Raw genomic sequence first — 22,590 nt, 5'->3', positions numbered from 1 at the left:
TGGAAGTTCAGTTTAGTTTAAGTTAGTCTTCATAATATATTTGTAGTTTTATGTTAGTTTTTATTTCACATAAACATTTATATTTTATGTTTTAATTTTATATAGATTTTAATTTTAGTAATTTATGGGGAAAAACAAGCAAAAAGAAAACCACATACTGAATATAAACTATTTTATAAAATGTTCTTTGCTATATTCTAGTTAAATTTGGATTGATAATTTGCAGACAACAAATGGCTGAAGTAGCCCAATACTGCGGTAATGCAAAATAGGAGAATTCATTTTTCTCTATTACACAATTTTACTTTTCTGCTTTCTTATCATAACATTTACTTTTGTAAATGTCTGCTGACATAAGCAGCACTTTTTGTTTTTTTTTTTTTTTTTTTTTGAACCATGGCATGCCAGATTAAATGAATACACTTGGGTGTGTTAGTGTTAAAAATGAGAACTGATCTCGGTACAACAGGCTGGTGTAATAGATGCGGGTGAGATAAAGTCCAAACGACCTTAGACACGATCAGATGTCTGGTCACGGGAGGTGTCGCTATTAACTCCACGGTGGTACAACTTTGTTTGTAAACTCCCCTTTCCAATATCGAGGTAAAGATTAATTGCAAGCACAATCTGAAGTCTGAAAGTACTTTAATTCCTGTGGCTGTGGTCTGTAAACAAATTAAATACATACACTAAGTTACAACGTTACGTACAAATACACATTTTAACACTCTGAACGTGTAAGTTTAACAAACATTTGAACCTCTTTATATCAAATTATCTATGATAAACTTACTTTTCCGCAAGGACGCACAGCATGGCTCAAGTGATAAGAGAAAAGGACAAACTATTCCCACAACGTGCAGCAAGCAAACAAAGGGACGAAAGACGTGCGAAGCCTGAACTTTCACCCGGAAATATGTAGGAAAGGCGCCACAAGTGATTTTTAATATTCTGCCATTAGAGGTTCAAATTCAACCTGACAAAGGACTTTCTGACAAGTGTTCAGCTGTGTTTGTTCCCCAAGATTTTGCTGTTTGGGGAAAAGATGTTAACAGATGTCTTGCTTTATGTAGGCTTAGAATTATTAGCTGTTTTCAGCCTCACTGTTTCTTTGCGCAGAAATAGGTAGTAGGCAAATTTATGATGACTCCACGGGTATATTTTAAGGTTTGGGATTTTATAGCCTTAATCTCTACAGTATCCAACATATCCATGGCCAAGACAATGAGTTTACAATTGTGGCTTTAAATGTTGTGTTTAAAATATACTCCTATAGGGCTTTGTCATTTTCTACTGCCCACGTTGAACTGTAAAACTGTCACAGTCAGAGAAAATGTATGTACTTTATCATATGCGGGCTCAGTTATGGAAAATCAAAGAGTGGGTTCTACTGTGTTCTAACAGATATGATCTTAAAAGCAGAAAGGGACATATGGAATAGGGGACCTTGGGCTTGAACTAGGGATGCTCCTATCAGGGTTTTTACTGATCACCAATTTCATTTTACTTGATTGGCCGATTCCGATACCAATTCCTTTTTTTCATCCCTTTAAAATATATTTTTACTAATCTCCTGCATAACCAGAAAATAGAAGTTTTATGTCATATATTAAAGTGTATTTTTATAATTTAAACTATAGACCACAGGTGTTAACTGATCATTTTTTATTAAGAAAATGAAATTCTGTAGGCTTATTGTTCAGTGACCATAAAATACTAAAATAAAATTTCCTTAAAATATATAGTGTAACTAAGGGATACATATTTCTGAACATATTTTATTAAACATAGGGCGTTAAAGAAAATAAGATGCTTCTCATAATTTCAAGTTTTCATATTTAGTTTTTTTTGTAATGTACCTATCTGATATAAGGCTTAATTAAGAACAGTAGTTTTCACCGTTTTTTCCAACAACAAACAAATCTGTATTCTCACACAGTCAATTAATTGATATTGGCAATTAAACACTGCTTAAATGTAAATATTCATGGACTTGTATATTGTCCCCCTTCCCAGTTTTTTTTTTTTTTTTTTTTTTTTTAAACCAAAACTTATGGTGTATGAAACACAGAAACAAATAATAAACACAGTATAAATCTTTAAAAAATTCTTTACTAAGCAGCAATTGAAAGTGTAAGCTGCTGCATTTTAAACAAGCTTTCCCTCCAAACTCGAGCAGTGTGTGTTTAATTTAAAGGTCTGAATTCCTTAAAGTAGCTTCTTACCGTTTTTGTCCAGTTACACAGAACTTCTCTTTTTTTTTTAAAATTATTATTATGTATATTTATATGCTAACTTGCATGCACGGCACTGATGGATAAATGAAGATGGGGTGGTGTTTTTGACGGGTAAAAAGATGTAATCACATTGTAAATGGGGGGGGGGGGGGTTTCAGTAAAGTTTAAGAAAGATGCAAAGCTCAATGGTTAACAAGTGCTGTTTTTTTTGCAGTTGACTACTGGTATTCTTAGAGATGATTTATAATTTACACTCAGAATGAGTATGCACATGGATCATGGCTGTTGCACATTCCCAGTGTTCATTTGACGCGTCCTCTGAGCAAGTCCTCAGAAATTAACGAAATGCATGCACAAGTTGCAGTGCCAGCAAAAAGTCAGGAAGTGCAGTGTGATCAAGTCGGAACGTGATGTCGGAGTCTCTTTCTTTTTTTTTTTTTTTTTTTTTAATGAACATGTGACGGAAAGCTGCTTTGGAGAACCTACAGGATTGTTGTGTGCTTCGATGTTTGATGAATGGTTTGACGTGGTGAAGCAAAATGCCAGCATACAAATGCATTCGTGGTACTTTTATACTCAAGCGTCACATATTCCCCAACATAATGACACAATACATTTTAAAGGTCTCTCATACCATGTTCTGTGCTGTCTTTTGCACCTTCACAACAGTATTGGAATGTAAGTGGAAATTTCAGCTTTAATCTCAAAATGTCCACTTTAATCTCATAGTTTATTTTATCATTAAAGAAGACTGTTGTAAACGTAATCACTTCTGGGGCTTACTCCTGAACTGATAGCAGTGGCAAGCAGCAATCGCCACACAGAACACATTAAACATATGATATTCCAGCTCTCTGCACATTTAGAATCCTTAGATTTATACTTTCATTTCATGATGAAATACATTGAAGTGTGTATATTATCTCCATCCATCCATCCATCCATTTTCCAACCCGCTGAATCCGAACACAGGGTCACGGAGGTCTGCTGGTGCCAATCCCAGCCAACACAGGGCACAAGGCAGGGAACCAATCCTGGGCAGGGTGCCAACCCACCGCAAGACACACACAAACACCAAGCACACACTAGGGCCAATTTAGAATCGCCAATCCACCTAACCTGCATGTCTTTGGACTGTGGGAGGAAACCGAAGCGCCCAGAGGAAACCCACGCAGACACGGGGAGAGCATGCAAACTCCACGCAGGGAGGACCCGGGAAGTGAACCCAGGTCCCCATCTCCCAACTGCGAGGCAGCAGTGCTACCCACTACGCCACCGTGCCGCCCGTGTATATTATATTTTACAGGTAAATCATTACCTTAATTTAAATAATGAATTTTGTTAATAATTACACATGTGAGGGAGACATGGATGTGGAGTGGTAGCGCTGCTGCCTCGTATTGAGTCACATCCCTGGTGTTCCCTTCCTCGAGTTTGCATGTTTTCCTGATGGGTTTCCTCAATGTGCTCCTGTTTTCTTCCAAAGACATGAACGTTTGGGGATTTGGTGATGCTAAAATGACCCGCCCTGGGACTGTTTCTGCTTCGCGCCCGGTGCATGCTGAAATGGGTGCATCTCTGAATTGATGGATGTAATTATTAAGCATCTAATCTTTTTTCAGATGTATTGTGGCAAGGTGTCCTCAGAATTTAATGGATGCTTCAGGTAATTCACAATACAATTTCCCCCACACAATTTTATTATGTAATTTCAAATTCATTTACAACTGAAAGGATAACTGTTTTAGTTTGCTGGAAAAATAGTCTTTTTTTTATATATAGGAGACAGGTTAAGAAGCTGAAGAGCATATGAGCTCCTTAGGGAGAGCGACATAGTGGAATGGGAGAAAGTATATACAGTAGCCTGGTGAAACTGTACCTACCTGTCAAAATAGTGGAAGGAACATGCATTGATTTCTGACAAATAAGCAGGAAAAGTGACATAGGTTATACAGTAAAGTTTCATTGATGAAGCAAGTTATGACAATGACGGATTATTTTAGTTGTAATGGTTTATAATGATAGTGTTTATCAAAAGAATGCACTCTCCCAATGCAAGATCAAATGTGCTGTTGCATTCTGATCTATTATGAATTCTTGATAAGTAATTTTAAAAAACAATGTTATGTTTCTTTGTCTTCTTTTTGCCCTCGTAAAATTCAGAGCACCTAAAATTTTTTTTTTTCTTTCCAGAAGTGATAATAGAATGTCAACTCATGGAAGGGTATTTATTATATGAAAGCTAGGTTTAGCTGTTCTTAGGTTTATAATGCATATAATCTGCCCATCTACATGAAACAACTTGGGCCCTCCATGTACCAGTTTTGTTGAGATATACCAAGCTTTAGTCTTCAAAGAAATTTGTCGAGACTGTTCAATTTTTGTTCCGATATCTCAAACAGATCACACTGTACAAAGTTTTAACATCTTAAAATTTCCAATTGAAAAGCACTGGAGAATTTGCAAACGGGTATATCTTAAAACAGAGAACCATTATGTGTGACTTCAACTAGGAATTATATTACTGTTTCAATTTTACCTTGAGTGTGGTGGCTTAAACTTGTGTATTTTGTACATTTTCCTCCCTTATTTGCATGACAGCCACTCTGATGCCCAATGCAAATGAGTGAGTAACACCGGGCAGGGCGCATGTGTTCAAAAAGCTCACATAGCAGCATCTTCTTTAAACGTCAGAATGCAAGAAGGCCACTTCTCTGTAAATAAATGGAAGGGGACGTAAGCTTTGTAAAACTGAATTGATTAAACAGTATTGTCTGCAGATTATAATTGTAAAAACAACTTTATCAACCTTCAGCTAAAAGGTGAACTTTATCAACCTTCAGCTAAAAGGTGATTGAACTAAATAATATCACTGGAAAGGCTCAGCTACCCTAACTGATACAAACCATAGGACAGATTTAAAAATAGACAGAGGGGTTGGGAAGTGGGATGCTTCAGTGGCGTAAGATACAGATCTTTCAGTCCCAGATACAAACAATCGCGGCAAGCCTGTGATTTTCTTGCCCATTGTTCACAATTTGTATTCCTGTTCTATAAGAAGTCAGTTACTTTCCAAGTTCTTAGTTATTTGTATATTTTTAATGATTTTCTTTGGTTAAACTAATATTAGTAGCTAGATGGGGAATTATTTCAGTTCCTTTCTCCTTTCATAGGTTAATATTGATACTGATTTTATGCTAGTATTGGTCATTTTGTAATAATAGATATTTTTCAAATGCTGATTATTGGATACTATTATTTTGGGTATATGTTCAAAAATGTCATGTTTTAAGAAAACTGAACAACAGTTAGTCACAGATCCTACACCACTAACACACATTTTCACATTTCTAAAATTAAAGTGGCATGTGTATGAAAGGTAATGAGCCACCAAAACCCTATTTGTGCACTTTTTTTGTATTGTAGTGCTGTTAAACATATCTTTAATGTAGTCTACTAACATATATGGATTTGCATTCAATTATCACTATTACTTTTGAGTATAATTCGTTGTTACAAAACTAATCTCTGATATTTAGATGAAGTAAAAAATGTTAAATGCTCCAAATTTCACATCAGTTAGCTTAGTTAATGAACGCACCTGAATGTTACCCCATGTGTAGAGGTTAGAGGAGAAGATGGTGGTATTTACAGAATCTGTTAATTGATAGTGGCCAGTGTTATTTGTATATCTATTACTGTTCTTATATATTTGAAAGAAAATGTGCTACTGCTATAGACATATAATAGATTAACATATTTTAACTATTATTAAAGAATAACTTTAGTTAAGTGCATTTGCTTGGATCGTTTAATTGTTCATAATTATAAAAGTATGAACAGAGCTAAACAGTACAGTAACATAGTGTCTGTCTTCTTATTTTGTAGTTATCTACATTAGCTACAATACTTTTATGGTAGCTCCGGTTTGTACTGGGCACCAGTTCAACCAGGCTCGAGTCCAGTAACAGAAATTGCAAGGGAGAAACTGTCTTAGACAGTGGCATTTTCATTTTTAATGGGGAAATGCTCAGCGCACCTCGCTCTTCACGTTAATATATCGGTATAACCCATAAATACCAGCACTTGTGTATATCCACTTCAAGCACTGCTTTTCATATACATTCACATCTGCTGACTTTAAAGGGGGACCACATACAACTGATGAAAAACATGAAAAGAAATAACTGTACTTCAGTGAACGTCGTAAAGAAATGAAAACCATGAATATCTAATATTATATCCTCAAACATCACATTATTCCTAATGATTACCAGTTTCAATTCAAAAGAGTACATTTTCCTGTAAAATTGTTTCACAATAAGAAACAAAAGCTAAGTCACTAGGAAAAGCAGGAATTGATCTAATGTACAAATTCTTTACTCATCAACAATTGTAGATAGCATATTCAAGACTAAGAAGATCAATAGACCTAATTTCAGAGACTTAAGGTGTGTGTGTGTGTGGTGGTTTATGTGTTTGGTTATATATAAAATTTTATCTATTTTTAGAGCAATTTACAAGCTGTACATAATCCTGACCATCTTACAATTTGCATGTTATTTTGTACGTGAGTTTATCCTAAAAATAAGTGCAAAACACTTTGGAATCACTGTGTGTAAAATTGATAAACGTTGCATGGCACAATCACAAAACACGGTTTCTTTACAACAGAGTTTCCTCTATTTAAATAGTGCACTGTTTAAACAGAGTTAAGTTCTGTTGTGTTTTTGAAGGAAGCTTTGAAAATGAAGACATCCAAATCTGTGCAAGCAAAGGAGACTGTGTGAATAGCCACAGATAGACCACAGTTTGGTAGTTGAAACTAGAGCAGGGGTTCCCAATCTGAGTTTCCTGCACCCCCAGTGGCTGCGACAATGAGGAATGCTATGTTTGCGATTGCTCACAATTCACTATAATTAAGTGAGGTGTGTTGTCTGACTTTATCGTGGTGCAGTTGTTGTCTTGCAGTGTACCATCATTTGTAGATCATTTATTAGTTAGGGCTTCTGTTCAATGATATGAAAACAATCCAGCATTGCACGTGCAGTTGTCACATGTGATTTGAGACATAGAAATGTGCATTCTTGTGGGTTCTTTGCTGCGGGCAAAAGATTTGTTAAGGTGAATCTTTTTTAATATATAAAGAGAATGGAATTTGGACCATGCAAAGATCTGTAGAGAAGGTAGAGATCTAGTATGGATTTCTGTACGGGCCCTGATCATTAAATGTCGATGATTTTGAGGATTTAATTGACATTTTTGCCATAGGGGAATAAAGTAAACTGAATTGGATGCAACACGCGCCGCATACATTCAGCCCATCTCTACTAGTGGCAATCCTGCAAGTAGCTCAGCAATTTTAACTGTGTGGTACATCTATTTTTGAACTGCAGTGCAGGTGTTTTTGGGGGACAAAACTCGTTGACAGTGTTTAAATTTCTTAGCTGTGCGTCAGCACTGTTGCTTTGCGGGGGTCTATAGTTCCCCAAGCTCCTTAATCATTGATTAGGTGTCATTTCTTTGCAGCGTTTGATGCTTTATTTTTTGTTAAATTAAAAATATTGTGACTTATTTTCTTCCACATGAGGAAACACATGTACAAGATTATTGAGATTTATAAAGGCAAATTGCTTAGTTTATATTTAAATTTTATGTACAGATTTTATTTATAACACTTTATTTTTTTTATTCGATTTGTTCACTCATAGTACTGTATGTGGTTCAAAAATTAGACTTTTGACTTCATCTTCAAATGTGGTATTACTTTTGTACGGGGTGCAAACATAAATCCATCTACTGTTGCGGGGCATAGAAAAAGTTGGGAACCGTTGAACTTGAGGAAAGTTGTACCATTTGACCCTAACGAGCTTCGGTGTAACACTCTTATACAGGAGTATGGCACAAAAGAAGACATTACTCAAAATGAACCATCAGAAAAAACATATCTGGGATTTGCCAGAAAGCAAAGGCATGATGTGGAAAATGGTTTTGTGGTCAGAATATGATTCCCACTTTTTCAAACATACAAAGGCAGGACATAATGTTAAGCATTTTTGTGAAATGGTGGCACTGCTGTGAGCAGTGTTAATTTGCTGCCCAACAGTCTCCAATTTAGGTCCTTCTCAGTGATTGTGCTGAGATTCCATGTTTTCTTCAGGTATTCTTGCTTCCTACCACATTCTGAAGATGTCAAGATTGGTTGCTTTTGTCAGATGCAGCAATAAATGGCTATGGCACTCTTCCAATCCAATACTGGAAAGAAGTGTGTTCAGTAAAGGAACACATTTTTAGTCCTGTCTTTCATTCAACTTGTGTCCTTAAATCTACACAATAACATTTTAAGGCTGGAGTCTCAATGTCTATGCAAGCTACTTGCTGTAGGTTACTGCTGAAAAAGTATTAATTTCTTTTTATTTCAAATAACAACATATTAAACAATATTTTCCTTTTTTAAATAAATATATAACATGTATTTTCTGTAATTATTTTGATTAATCCTTAACTTTGTGTGTTTTTTTTTTTTTTAAGACCGTTTTCAGCTTCGAAGTTATGTGCAGTTGGCAGAGTGCTTTTTCATTTGTGTTTGTTTTGGAATGCATTGATCAAACATTGGCATAGGGTTTCATACCAAAAGAGGAAAGGAAAATTGTTGTAGGCCTAATATAAATGTTTTGTCCCACAGGTTCAGTATGGAGCATTTGCAGCTGTTGGTGGAATCTGCTCTGTTATCAAGCTAATGTTTGCAGGCTTGCTGTTTTGGATGTTTGTCAAATTCAGCTTTGGAAGAAATCTTTTGATTAAGGTAATGTGTGTTTTTTAAAAAGGAAAAAAATAATAAACCAAATAATAAAAATAAACTGAAGGCTGATGACATCATATGGGGAAGAGGAATCATGCTCGCAGGCCCTTTACTGCTATTCAACCTGGCAAAAGTACATTAGCAACAGATTGTGAGGTGTATAGTCACAGTCTGAAATACTATGCGTATTTGTTGTGAAAACTGCCTGGAATGCATGACATTTGCTATATGGGGAAAAAACATAATGGACAACCTCTTTACTTTCATAAAATAAGTCATTTAGTAAATAGTAGAAAATTTGAATAAAAGGCTACTTTTTGCAATATTAAAGGCCACATTCTCAGTTTTCCCTTTTAATTTACAGTACCCAAAATGGTTCTCTTTCGGTTATTTCACAAAAGAAGGCCCCACAAGAGAGCAGGTGAGAAATTGACATTTTTCATGTATTATCTTTCCATGTGATTGAATTTGCATTTATTTACTGAACTGAAAGGTGCATTACAGAATAGTTATTAGGTTTTTTTCCCCGTGGGCAAATAACTTAATTCTAAAAGACAAGATACAGGAGCAGACATTCAGTTTTCTGCTAGAAGGTGAACCTGGATTTAAGTAAAGCTAAACACATTTCACTAGTATAATAGTGGTTTATGAACAAGCAGGGAAAATAATGGTAAGGTACTTTACAAGTAAACAGTCAACAGACTGCCAGGGGTAGACATTTGTGAGATAGTATTTTAAAGACTGAGTTACTGGTTAAAGCAAAGAAATGGGTTTGGTGCAAATGTTTATTTTTCACTTGGCTAAAGGCAAAATTTGGATCTGCCATTCAAATATTCTGTACAGTATTACAAATAAATATAATTTACAGATAACCTTAAATTTAGATGACTGGCATGGTGCTCACAGGTTTTTTTTTTTTTTTTTTTAAATCCTATCCCAGTGTCTGTATAGATTTACCTTCAGGTGATCTGGTGTTTATCCTACTTCCTGAATATTTTTCATATCATATGTGCTCTCAGTGATGACCTAGCATTCCATTCAGGATTGGTTCTTGCCTTTTTTTTTTTTTTGCTGTAGCCACTGTGACCCTGAGTTGGAATGAACTAGTTTAGCCTGATTCATCAGTTTCCAATCATGTGATATCTTTGAGTTGTCAAAATCACTGCTGATCAACCTAGACAGCGTTCAGAATAGGATAAATAAATGGCAAGGAAGTAAACAGATTTGCTAAAGTTTCATAATATTTTGGGTGTGGAGCTACAAACTATGCTTCATTAAAATGTAGCCAGACAGTATTTAAAAAGGCTACTGGGATATTCAGTCTACAACATGCTGTATAAACTACAAAGAAAAGAAGTTATGCATAATGCACAAATTGTTTGCAGTGTTCCTTATTACAAGTGGGATACAGCAATTTTAAGTGAAGGTCAAACTGATTAGACTATTGTAGTTGAAAGGAGTACCTAGAGTTTGGAGACAGTTGTTGCATTGGAAGTGATTTTTTTTTTTTTTGGATTGCATGGTCTGTTCTTCTGCCTTTTTGCATTCTTATTTAACTATAACATGCATTCAAGTTCTAGGATTGGAAATGCCTATTGGTGAGTCACCATAAATTGTTTCATTACAATGTAGTCTATGAGCAGTTAAAGTCAACAATTTAGTTGAATTAACACTGTAATATGCTGGTGATTCACTTGAAAACGTAACCCATGTATAGAATATGGACTACCCTTGTTTACTATATTTAATCATACATGATCTTTTTTCAGATGGAAGGCTCATCATTTAGTATGACATTTTTTGGTGAAGGATATAGTAAAGACAAAGATCCAGATCAAGACAAACCCAATATGAAAATTGTTACTCAAGTGAAAGGACCAGGTAACATTGCTACTTTTAATGTTAATCAATGTGAAAGACTGCTGTAAATCTGTCAGAGGATCTGCACCACAGACTGGAAAGAGTGGACTTAAGTTAAATGCCAAACTTTGTATGCAATTATCAAAATCTTGTGTGCTAGCCTTTCAGAGAGAGAATTTGGCATTTCAAGTAATACTTACTGGAGTGTCAGCTTTTGTTGATGTAACTAGACCATAGTTATCTTTGCATTGTGCAACCACTCAGGATCGCATGATTGAGAAATTCCTGTTAAAGGCTGTGCACATTTAGGCAAACAAGGTGTCTCCAAACCCTTCAAATATGGCCCATTTGCCTTGATTTCAGCCCATAGATCAACACAAAGTGAAATTTTAATAAACGTATAGGTCTGTAACAAGCAATGTATTCTATGACATACATTTTAGTCACTATTTCAAAATATAATTTAACTCTCTCTCTCTCAATTTATCTTGTTGAATTTTATAGAACCAGGCTACATTGCTACTCCAATAGCCATGGTTCAAGCTGCAATAACATTGCTGAATGAGCCACAATCTATACCGAAAAAGTAAGTATGTATAATATTACAAAACATGCTTATACAGAAATTTTATATATTTTTTTTAATTTCATAGTTGTGGTAGTGACCTAACTTGTTTTAAACAGTTGACGCATTAACCTTGGCATGTTTGTAAAGAAGCCTGTGAAATTGCTATTGATGAATCACTGAGGTATTAGGTTTGGCAGCATACCAATGTGTAGTTTTAATGGCCTGTGATTAATACTTTCCATTGAAAACTTTTTTCATTAGATGGTAATTTTTTTAATGTATATATAATATGGATACAAATCTGTATGAAAAACATGTCTTGATATATACATAAAGTTGAAAAATTTAAAACAAATTGTGGGCCTTCTTAACTAATCACATCTTTATTCAATGTAGGGGTGGAGTGTATACTCCTGGAGCAGCCTTCTACAAGACGAGCTTAATTGAACGGCTGAACAAGCATGGCATTCAGTTTTCTGTCATTACCAAGCCGGAGGTGTAACAAAATATACAGAGTCAGCTTCCCCTCCTTTATTAGCAACAGTTTATCTAATGGTATGATATAAACAACACTTAAGTAGTAAGCTTGTCCATGTTGGTTGTGTTTTTTTTTTGTTTTTTTTTTTGTCTGTCAGTTTTGAAGCTGCCTTTGTTTGTTATATAATTTGAAGTACTCCTAGTACCTGTACACCAAACTGTCTTATAATGGTGCATGCTTTTGAATTGACAATGTAATAAAATTCTATGAAATTTAATGCAGTTTCAATATTACCTGAAGAGATTTATTTTGTTGTTTTTAATTTACTGACAAGGATATAAATGTAACATTTTACGTATTTCAAAACAAGGTAAAGACCAAATGCTAGATGCCTAAGATACAGTTACTGATTTCATGTCTACAAAATTAATTATTCATATTGTGTGTGCTTTTCTTTTTCTTTTCAATTTAAAACAAAATTGTGCTATTGTTTACATAGACAGCAGTTTCACAAAATTTCACACTAAAGAGTGATTCTAACTATGGATGCTTTTTTTTTTTTTTCTTCTTCTTGGTTAAGCTTCTGGATCTAGTTTTTATTTTTTTATTTATTTTTTTTATTCTTTTTTTAATTTAAAAATTGTGGAGAAAACCTTTTGAAATTGATATTCTGAACATGATCAGTATACCATAAATAATTTTGATGTATTGCTGTTCTTATTGAGTTTTAAATTGGGGTGGTTGTGGGGGTTTAGGATAAATATTTCTTTAATATTGTACATGTCTTCTTGAGGATCAGCATCTTTATGGATTTTTATAACACATGGTAACCAAGTTTGCATCTGATGAGTTTTTAACTGCATATATCTTTTCGCATGAGACTCAGTTTTGATAGATTGACATCTTAACAATATAGAAATCTTTGTTGTATTACTGTTGTAAATAGGTGGTTAATAGGCTACCTGTTATAAGAAGCACATTTTTATTTTAGTCAAATCTATTGGCACTCTAGTCAATTTAACCATATCTTTTAAAATAAATTCTATAAAGGAGGAAAAATTAGTCTGTGATGTCTATAGCAGTCCTACTTACAGATTTGTGTAGTATTGTTTTCTTTGTCCGAGTCTGTCAAAAATATGTAACAGAATCAAAGTTAATTCATGTGTGTTAAAGTGATGTTTCTTCTCTGATGTTCAATTTTTCTTATATGATGGTTGTTAATGAAACCATTACAAAACTTCCATTCTGCTGTGATGCATAAACTCATTTTGTGAGTCAACAGATATTTTGGTAACAGAACAGAACAACATAACAATACAAACATTTAAATATAACATAGTAGAGGACGTACCAGACCTTTCATTATCACTGAATGTGATAATATGGGATAAGATTAACATGAGAAAGTAAATTCTGATATTGGATGTCTCTGTTGTGGTAGATGAGGCAGCCAAGGACGACTTCTGAAGCTTTTGTTCTCACTGTTCCAAAGCATAACTTCACTCCATTTTTCCACATGCCCGCTCAGTTGTTCAGTTTGCTTTGTTGTTTTTTTGTTGCTGTCTTCATTCAGCTGAGGATGAAGATGTTTTTACCTCCATATTCATATTCATGCTAAAGGTCTGCCTTTTTTCTAATATAAAACAACACGCACATATAAAACTGGCATAAGGTGAGTAACCCAGATAAGATGATTTCTTAAAAACCTCCGTTTTATATGGGCAAGTACACTTCTCGAGTTCTCCTTTGGAAAAATAGTGTTAACTATACTGGGCAAAAAAACATTTTCTTGTTTTTTATAAATTATGTTTAGTCCTTCATATGCTCTGTAGTAAATACTGTTCAGCCCCTTTTTACATTCTTAACCTGGGCCACTGATGATTTGCAGTATGAGGACTGGCCACTGTATCATCCGATCTCACTGTTTCAACATATCAATAGCCAATTGCTGGATGAAACCTAAACTGGTGCTTTGTTAATATTTTTCTGTTACAGTATATTTTCTGCTTGGCTGTTCGATTTGAGCCCTACAAACAAGTGGCGCACTGGTACATTTGCTTCTTGCCTTATACTCAGTGCTACTGGGATAATAACACCGGTGTTTTTACTTCAATACAATAAGTATTGCGTCGTTACTCATTTCTTTTAAAAGTAGTTGGACTAATTAATGCAAGTTACTTTTTACGTGTTACCCTACTTCTCCCGAGATTGGGCTGCCAAAGTTAGCACTGTACATTCAGCTCATCAATCTAAATTGTACTGATTTCAGAAATTGAGACAAACTATTTCATCCAGGAAAAGAATTGAATTAATGCGTTCATTTGAACTTTTGGCTCAGAAAATTTATCTTGTGTACGGGTCTAGCTGTGGCTGCTGAAAGCATTTACGGAGCTAAGCAGGTGAACAGAGTACATCAAACATGCAGATTACAAAACCTTAAGTGTAACCCAGTTAAGGGTTTACACAATCAAATGACTAGGTCACTTGCAGAGAAACCTGTGTGTATTAACCTAGTTTCTCACTGCCATTTTAGAAACTTGATTTCTATGGCTAACCAGGTTAATAAAGCACATGTAAATACACTCATTGTTTTTATATGTCATCTTTTCTCACTAATATTGGTGTAATGTTGACTTTACACAGTAGCTTATTTGCATGCAATGAAGTGTTTGTTGCTTTGTACACCATATCTAAATAGTGAATGTAAAATAAAGAATTTAACACTAGAATTACCAAAGCCTACAAAAAAAAAAAAAATCATAATCCCAGCCCACCTTAAATCCCTTCACACCTCTTCGTCAGAGTTTTGTGTGTCATAAATGTGTCGATCAGCGCAAGCAACCTGCTATCCCATCCCCCCACTGTTTCAGGAAGGGCAGAAAGCTCTCTCAGTTCAAGTCTGTTTACCTGCGTGCGAGTTGCCTAGAGTTGTATAGGGTAAATAATAAATCATTATTTGGAATACATGCACTTGTGTTCCATGTCTACAACAATCTATGTAAACACATCGTTAAAACAAATGTTTTTCATGTTTTAGTAATACTTGACAAAATGTAGACATGAAGTGTATAATGTGTGAAGCCTGAAGTCCAAATACCAAATAAACACTTTCACAGAAGGTACAAACAAGTGTGCTTTTATTCAAGAATATAACTGCAGAAAAAAAGAACTCGCATTAGGGTGTGACATTGACATGCTCTTAATATGACTGCTTTGGTGGCACAGCGGTTAAGAACTGCTGACTGGTAATCAAAAGGTCGTGGGTTCGTTGATGGACGCCTCCATTTTGAAAAGTGAACTGCTCTTATTCTTACTATTTACAACACAAAAGATGCTGACAGAGAGGTACGAAGGGATTTATGGTGGGCTGGGATTACAAATTATTTTGTAGGCTTTGGTAATTGTAGTGTTAAGTGTTACTGAGAGATGAACAATTTACAAATGCTACAGTTGAGTAAATCCCAGTATTTATAAATAGTGCATTTTGCTGCCATTGGAGGCAGGAATTGACCTAATTGATATAATCAGTGAATACTGTAATGGTCAGGGCAAGACAGAATTTAACAAATAGCTCTGTATACCTGTATCTATTGTAATAGTATTTTCTGTTAATAGAATTATGTGATGTCAATAGCAATATACAGTATAAACTGCTTCACAATTGGGTCATGTTGTAAGTGAAAGCATCAGTTATAGTTCTTGATGTGGACTTAATCCAATTAAAGTTGCGAGGGCTCAGCTGCTTGAATATTTTGGTAAATAGATCGGTATAATTTTTGACCATTCCTATCCATTATAAATTTGTTTCTGGCTTGCCATCAGACTGAAGTTGTCCACACAAGGATTCTAGAAGCCGCACCAGAGCATGATCTAAGGAAACTGCTTAAAACCTATGGATAAATATTACTGATGTCTGCCAGTTTGAACAAAATCACAAAACCATTTCTAAGGCTTTCACCCTCTCACAGAGTTATATTAGACATATGTGGAAACCTTGAAACGGTAGTAAATCTTCCCTCAAGCATCTATAATGCTAGAAACTTGTCCAAGAAGTTGAAAAGAACCCCCTAGAACGTTCTCTAATGGGCAGGGATCTCTCCATACTGCTAAGGTCAGTGTTCATAACGGCTTCAGAAAATAGGTATTGCTGGTAAAGTAGAAATGACTGCTTTCCAATAAAACATGAGTGCACAATACAGATTTGCCAGAATACCTCTTTATTACCTGTAGGAGTTTTAGAATAATTTACTGTGGACAAATGTTGCAACAGTAGAACTTGATAGCTCCTTTTATTATAGAAAGTAAATACTTCTTGTATTCATAGCAAGGAGCTGATAGCCATGGTTAAGCAGTAGTACCGTAGTTGTGTCACGGTTTATAGTTGCTTCACAGCATCAGGATATGGACAACAATGCATGAATTCTTCAGAAAATATCTCAAAGTCCTTCTATGAGCAGAAGCTGATGGGCATCTGGGTCATGCAATAAGACAACAATATGAAAGTATTTCAAACCCCATCTGAGATGTTATAGCAGACACTGAACTGAGAAGTTCATGTCTGAAAATTCAGCAGATGTGTATAAATGAGGGGGCTAAAATCAACAACTCTGCTCCCCCAGCAGCTTTAAGACAGTTTTCTTAATCCATAACCATCAAAGAGTGCTATGTGAATTAACAGCCAAAAGGATTTCACTACCTAATAAACAATCTCTTGTGGTAAGATATATCACATTGCTAGTATATGATCTTATTTTGTTGAAATGCAAGATTCCTAACCCACCTACTACAACACAGTGCAGAAAATATAAATTAGAAAACACAAATTCACTTTACAAGGAATTGTTTAGAATATGGCAGACTTTAATGTTCCTAATTAAGTAATTAATTTGATGTTTGAGATACCCGATTATCTTTAAGTAGTAATTTTGCATTGAATCCTGTGCAGCTTTTTGCTCATCGAATTGGCCGGGAGGGTTTTTTGTCTTTTTTCTTTTTTTTCTTGTTTTAAACAAGCGTCTCAGAATTGCTCCTAGGAATTGCAGTAAAAGTCTACCTAGGGTAAAAAATTTATCCTACCTTAGAGTACGTCATAAAAGTAGTTAGGAAGCATCCTACCCCACTCCAATGAAGAGAAAGAGTTCACATTTGGGAATTAATGACATCATGTTTTTATTGCACCCCAAGCCGATGTTTCATAATTTTTTGAAGCTAACTGTAAGGCTTTGCTGCAAACATAATAATAATAATCTTCAAAGTAGTAGGAAAGAAAGAGGGAAAAATTAAGGTAGGATATTGTGCTAAACTACACTTAATTGTTGCCACTTCACTGCAGTATAAAGAATAATGAGATAATTAACACTAAGGCACACACACCTAATGAAGGTATAGGCGGATAATGGAAACATTTAACACTGAATGATCCACAGTTGTACTCTTAGAAGAATCAGTTTTTTCCACTGTTATGGCACAGGAAACAAACTAGCCACAGTCATTTTGGTGTTTTTTCTGAAGTCGTGTTTACCCTTCCAGTGTTCCAGATCGTCTTTTTTAGTGTCATGTAGTGTGCATCGCTCAGTGATTCCTCCCCTTATCTTTTGTGACGCTTTATTTATCTCTACGTGCTTTTTTGAACCTTCCTGGGCTTGTAAAGTATAACATGAAAGTTCAAGGAGGTTATGAAATGCAGAACTCCGTGTACCTTTGAGACACTTTGGTCCCAATCAACCATCCAGCCCTGCCTATCTTAAGAGTAATATGCTGGCTATATAATACAGATCACCTGTGTGTGTTGGTACTGTGATGCCACTTGGTGCTCATCTGCAGTGACCTTTATGTGTGTGCCATCAATCACACCAACAACTCCAGGAAAACCAGAGATTTGCATAAATGCAGTCTGTTTTAACATTTCCTCACATGGAGTGGTGGTGAAATTTATAAATCTGCGTATTAACTTGCACATTGTAAGGGTGTTCAAAGTTTGGTTCAAAATTCGAGAAATTGTTTGTGACATACCCAAGCAGTGCTGCATTGTTCCTGTGGCCTAAAAAATGTAACATTACCAACATTTTCATTTCAGTTGACTGCACGGCTTCTTCACATAGATGGAGTACTGATGTGATGTACAAAATTTGTTACCAATACTATTCCATCTCTGTCAGATCAACATCTTTTTACAAGTTCATTGTTATCCAGCGTTTCTAAAACATTTCACCTTTCTTGAAATGTATGTGCTGATCACTGCCTAAATGCCATCTTCTGTTAGCTCCTAGCAAGTCAGGACAACTCTCCAGCTCTCTTAACTTTCATAAATGAGGATAACTGATAAAAGCAAATGCTCCTACTTTTAAGAGTACAACCAAATTTGCTTCCCACTTGAAATATTTTTAGCCACTTTGGGCCATTTTCCTACTCTCAGGCATTTGATAAATACAGGCACAGATCTAAATTTAATGAGATGTGCCAGATTGATTTGTATTTAATTTAGTTTATGAAGCAAATTCAATGGAAAAAAATTCTCCACAGAGGATTTTATCAATATAAAATATTGGGAGCTTCACTGATAAATGAACAAAAATGACCCACATACAATTGAAACGTGAATCTATTAAAAAAAACAGTTAATAAAAGGGGAACAACCTGCAAATTATCGTTTATGGTTAGTGGGTCATAAGAAGTTACCACACTCCAGATTCTTCCCGCTTTTTTTTCACTATGGCTGCTACATCCTGCTTTAGTTTGTTGAGGCAAGCATCAAGCTGTTCTCCAAATTCTTTCATCTTCTTCCTGTGGTCATCGCTGTACCTCTGAAGGCTTTGCAATCCATCGTCTTCCTCCTTATTTACCAAGAAATGATTCAATGGCTGTCATTATTAAAACATTAATAAAGCAGCACATTTTTCATCATTGTATAATAAGCTGGTTTTGGTGAGACATTCTAAGTCATCCATCCTTCTGTTTCCCTAATCCACTTAATCCAGTTAGAGGTCCTGTGGGGTGATAGGGTCTCTCCCAGCAGCACCAGGTGAAAGGCAAGGCCCACTGAATAGTATGTGGGGGAAAACCCTAAACAGATGATAATCAGGCCGGGATCTGAATGCAACGTGCAAGAGCTGTGAAGTAGTGTCACCACTACTCCACCATGCTGCATTTTCCACTTTCAAGTTTATTTAATCAATATTTCATCTATTTGGGGTGTATTTATCTCAAAATTCTGGTCAGAATGTAAAGCATAACCTGAGAATTGTTCAAATACATTACTCTTTAGACAAGAGAGTGAAGCAGCTGCACTGTATAATCCCTTTACTGACAAGATGGTTTTAAAATAGAAGCAACATGCTGAACATGAAAGTAAATGTCAAAATATCCACATACAACATACATTTAATCGGTGGTGCAGTAAGCTGTGAAGCTGTCCACGCACTCGGTTCATGCTTTGATAGAAGATCTTGAGAGCTTTAGCGAATTCAGCATCATAGCCTGTCCTCACATTGCTCTTCCTGAAGGCTTCTTTCGGGGTAGAAGGTGACTGGGTAGCACACTGGCTGTGATTAGCTGAATCCATGTTTGGATTTGCAGCTACATAAAAGAAAACATGGACCACATGGTTCATTAGATCTGAACTGTGCCCATTACTTGTTTTTAATTATAGTAGCAGACTTACATGTGTTTGAATCTGTGCTTCTCAAATAATCCTTTAAAGCTGCATTTTCTTTTCTCAGAATCTCATTGATGTTTCTCTGAAGTTGGAGTTCCTCCTCCAGCTTTGTAATTTTACCGTGAAGTTCAGGCCTTTGCAGTGCCCGTGTTTCCTGTGGAAGCCAAGAGAGGTTTTTGATGTTATTCTTAGATTATTTATTTTACAGATAATGAAATGCATCAGCTGTCACATACACCCTGCCTTGTTTTACCTACACTACAGGCCCATCCCCTCTGTTTCTATCAGTCAATGCACTAAATAGCACTTGGATTCCAATCGGAGCAATGGATCCAGTTGTCTGTTCAGCGCCAGCTAAGCTTCTGGACTTCTGTACTAGCAGACGGTACCCTTGTAGCAAACCTCTGAGTCCACGATAATGCCAAGTAGGCCAATGCAATAGTAGAAGTATCGTCACATGTACAGAGTACAGCGAAGGTGTGCTTATTGTAACTAAGGTCAGGTTAGGTTGGGGAGCATGCTGTAACTAAGGCTCATACGGAAAGATAAATGAAGGCACAACACAAACATGCAGCTCCAAAAAAGAAGGGCCGGCATGTTAAATAATACCACACGAGGGCAAGGCACAATTTTGATCCCCTCCCAATATATACTTGTCCTGGGTGTGATGTTAATGTGCATCCAGCCCTATAAGCGGGTTCTCCACCTTGCAGGGAAAACTTGGGGGTTGGTGGAAGGATTGGCACTCCAGCCACTGTAAAAAACCTCACACCGTTGCAGTGTGGGGCTGAGGTGCTGTACTTGCGTCCCAATCCAAGTAGTTTGGCGTGTTGTGGATGCAGGAATGTGCTATCAGCATATGCTCCCAACCAACCTATATGTACTCCAGCTAAGTTTAAGATAACTTAATCCACATACAAAACACATTGCAATAAGGGCTTTATAATAAATTCTACAATACAGTGCATTACGGAACAACAGAAAAATAATAAATGCAGTTAAGACCTCAGTATCCACAGGTGATATTTTCCAAGACTGACGGCGGATGCCTGAAAACAATGATAGTAGTGAACCCTATGTATCAGTCATTTTTGATTTGCATGCATACCTATAATAAAGTTTAAGCACAATAAGACATTACCAAGATTAAATAATAATTATACTTGTGTTCTCTCTCACTCTCTTGAATGAACGGAATTCTGACACTTCAGCTTAACCCTTAACGGACATGGAGCGATGAAAAATATTTTGTACACACACACAGTTTAAAGACATTTTTACATTTATTTCTTAAAAAAATATTGTGGCTACTCAACGACTTCTTCATTCTTTGCTGTTTTCACAAATGGGAAGCACTCAACAGTTTCTCTGAAGGACTGCCACCATCACTACAGTTTGCTGCTGTGGGGCCAATATTAAGCACAATTAAGAGTCATTTTTACAACAACACTACAATAATGCTGCAATGAATGGGGACAGCGATAATGCTAGCGGCTAAGGGCTGATTTATAGTGTACTTGACACATCAGGGCAGCAAAAATGATGTCAGACACAATGGCACACCCTCATGTGTGCTGCATATGGAATGTGCCAGTTTGTTTATTTCTGGAATTATCCATTTAATACTTTCAGGCCACTGGCGAATTGCAGGTAACTGAGACCATCTATGGATATGGAGGATCTGCTGTAATGTAATGTACTGTACTGTACTGTAATGTATTATTTTTAGAAAATATACAAAATAATTAGTTTCAAAAGAATAAAACACACAAAACAAGGATCAAAGACAACGAAAATGTATTCATTCTTAATGACTTTGAGTCAAAGAATACCCCCCCAGAGGTGGGGACAGTGCCCATGCCTCATACAGACAGTGACCAGAATGACCGGTGTCACTGGGATCTTGGCGCTTCTGTTACTTTTGAGGCCACTTTGTTAAACAGAGTCTAACACTCAAACGGCATCAAGACAGAAGGCAAGGAATTAGGGAAAATATCCTGGTGGTCTTCTGTTTTGTTTTTTACCTTCGATTCTGGTTCTGTCCCAGTAACATGAAGAACAATGCATGCTGGCTTTGCTAACATTCTTAAATATTCTTCTGCCAACTCCCAAATGAAAAAACTTTGGTAATGTCTGCCACGCACAGTAATCCCTGAGCCTTCAAACCTGACCCTTGAAATACACCACAATCGGCACTGTAGGGTGAGAGCACCTGAACCTCCTTCCCAGTGCCAAATCCAGTAAAGCTCATTTGCAAAATAAACCTCCATTTGAAAAATAATTGCTATTCATTTTTTTGATATTTTCTCATTTTCTGAATTATCCTCAATATGGCATTAAAAAGTACTTACTGTATCTCCAGAGAGGTCTGTCGTCTTATCAATGATAACGCTGTCATCTACTGTGAATCCCAGAGTTTGCTGATCACTGGCCATTGGTGTGCACCCCGCTGTGAATTCAAAACAGTTTGTGATAAATGCCACTTCTGTACATTGGCGACTCTGGGCTGCCACTCTGCCACATGGTTGGGTGGACATCCTGACAGCTCAGCTTGGTTGGATTCTTAAAGGCATGAGGTTTGTCTGCAACACTCGCTGGAATTAGCAGGTGATTGAATGACCACAGACTTATCCATACACATGGCAGATAAAACCCTATACAGTAAACTTACAAAAATCACCAAAAATGCTGGACAACAGTAACAAGGCCTGGCTTTCTTTCTATCATAAAAAAAAATCCTGGGTGGGAGACTAGGGAGATGAGACGTGATCTTCTTGGAAGACAATTTGACATCCCACGCGACAAGGCAGTGAGACAACATTTAAAACAAGTTTACAGATATCTAACCTAGCAGTTGTTGGAATGCTTTTGGCAGACACAGCAGCAGGAAGCCAGCAGATGATCCGACCACTTCTCTTTAGCAGCAGATAATCTGAAGGTATCTCCTTAGCATGCGTTGAGCCGCCCCCCCATTCACAACACGAGCAGCGT

The 22,590-nt window shown here is 36.2% G+C and overlaps 2 protein-coding genes across 2 annotated transcripts in view; one reads left to right on the top strand and one right to left on the bottom strand.

The window, feature by feature from the left end:
• The window catches only part of sccpdha.1 (saccharopine dehydrogenase a, tandem duplicate 1), a 49,231-nt gene extending 37,009 nt beyond the window's left edge, over nucleotides 1-12,222 (top strand). The window contains exons 8-12 of the mRNA XM_028796928.2: nucleotides 8,923-9,042; nucleotides 9,404-9,460; nucleotides 10,809-10,920; nucleotides 11,404-11,485; nucleotides 11,864-12,222. Coding sequence (XP_028652761.1) covers nucleotides 8,923-9,042; nucleotides 9,404-9,460; nucleotides 10,809-10,920; nucleotides 11,404-11,485; nucleotides 11,864-11,969 — 477 coding nt within the window. The 3' untranslated portion in view covers nucleotides 11,970-12,222. The remainder of the gene's footprint in view (nucleotides 1-8,922; nucleotides 9,043-9,403; nucleotides 9,461-10,808; nucleotides 10,921-11,403; nucleotides 11,486-11,863) is intronic.
• A 6,698-nt stretch (nucleotides 12,223-18,920) lies between these two features.
• LOC127527061 (kinesin-like protein KIF28P) lies at nucleotides 18,921-22,472 on the bottom strand. Its single transcript, XM_051924592.1, has 3 exons — nucleotides 21,951-22,472; nucleotides 19,606-19,753; nucleotides 18,921-19,520 (listed from the first exon to the last, which is right to left on the bottom strand). Exons 1-3 carry the CDS (start codon nucleotides 22,134-22,136, stop codon nucleotides 19,300-19,302), a joined length of 555 nt encoding a protein of 184 aa, XP_051780552.1. The 5' UTR covers nucleotides 22,137-22,472; the 3' UTR covers nucleotides 18,921-19,299.
• Between the last annotated feature and the right edge of the window lie 118 nt (nucleotides 22,473-22,590).

Source organism: Erpetoichthys calabaricus, chromosome 3 (assembly GCF_900747795.2).
Source record: "Erpetoichthys calabaricus chromosome 3, fErpCal1.3, whole genome shotgun sequence".
NCBI classification, from domain to species: domain Eukaryota; kingdom Metazoa; phylum Chordata; class Cladistia; order Polypteriformes; family Polypteridae; genus Erpetoichthys; species Erpetoichthys calabaricus.
Note: the sequence above shows the minus strand (reverse complement) of the source record. Positions and strands in the feature narration are given on the sequence as shown.

Excerpts from the sequence above, each read along its gene's own strand:
- LOC127527061 (XM_051924592.1), bottom strand. The coding sequence starts at position 22,136 with ATGTCCACCCAACCATGTGGCAGAGTGGCAGCCCAGAGTCGCCAATGT. Across the intron at positions 19,754-21,950 it reads CAGACCTCTCTGGAGATACA|GAAACACGGGCACTGCAAAG; the intron begins GTAAGTACTTTT and ends TGGCTTCCACAG. Across the intron at positions 19,521-19,605 it reads AAGCACAGATTCAAACACAT|CTGCAAATCCAAACATGGAT; the intron begins GTAAGTCTGCTA and ends TCTTTTATGTAG.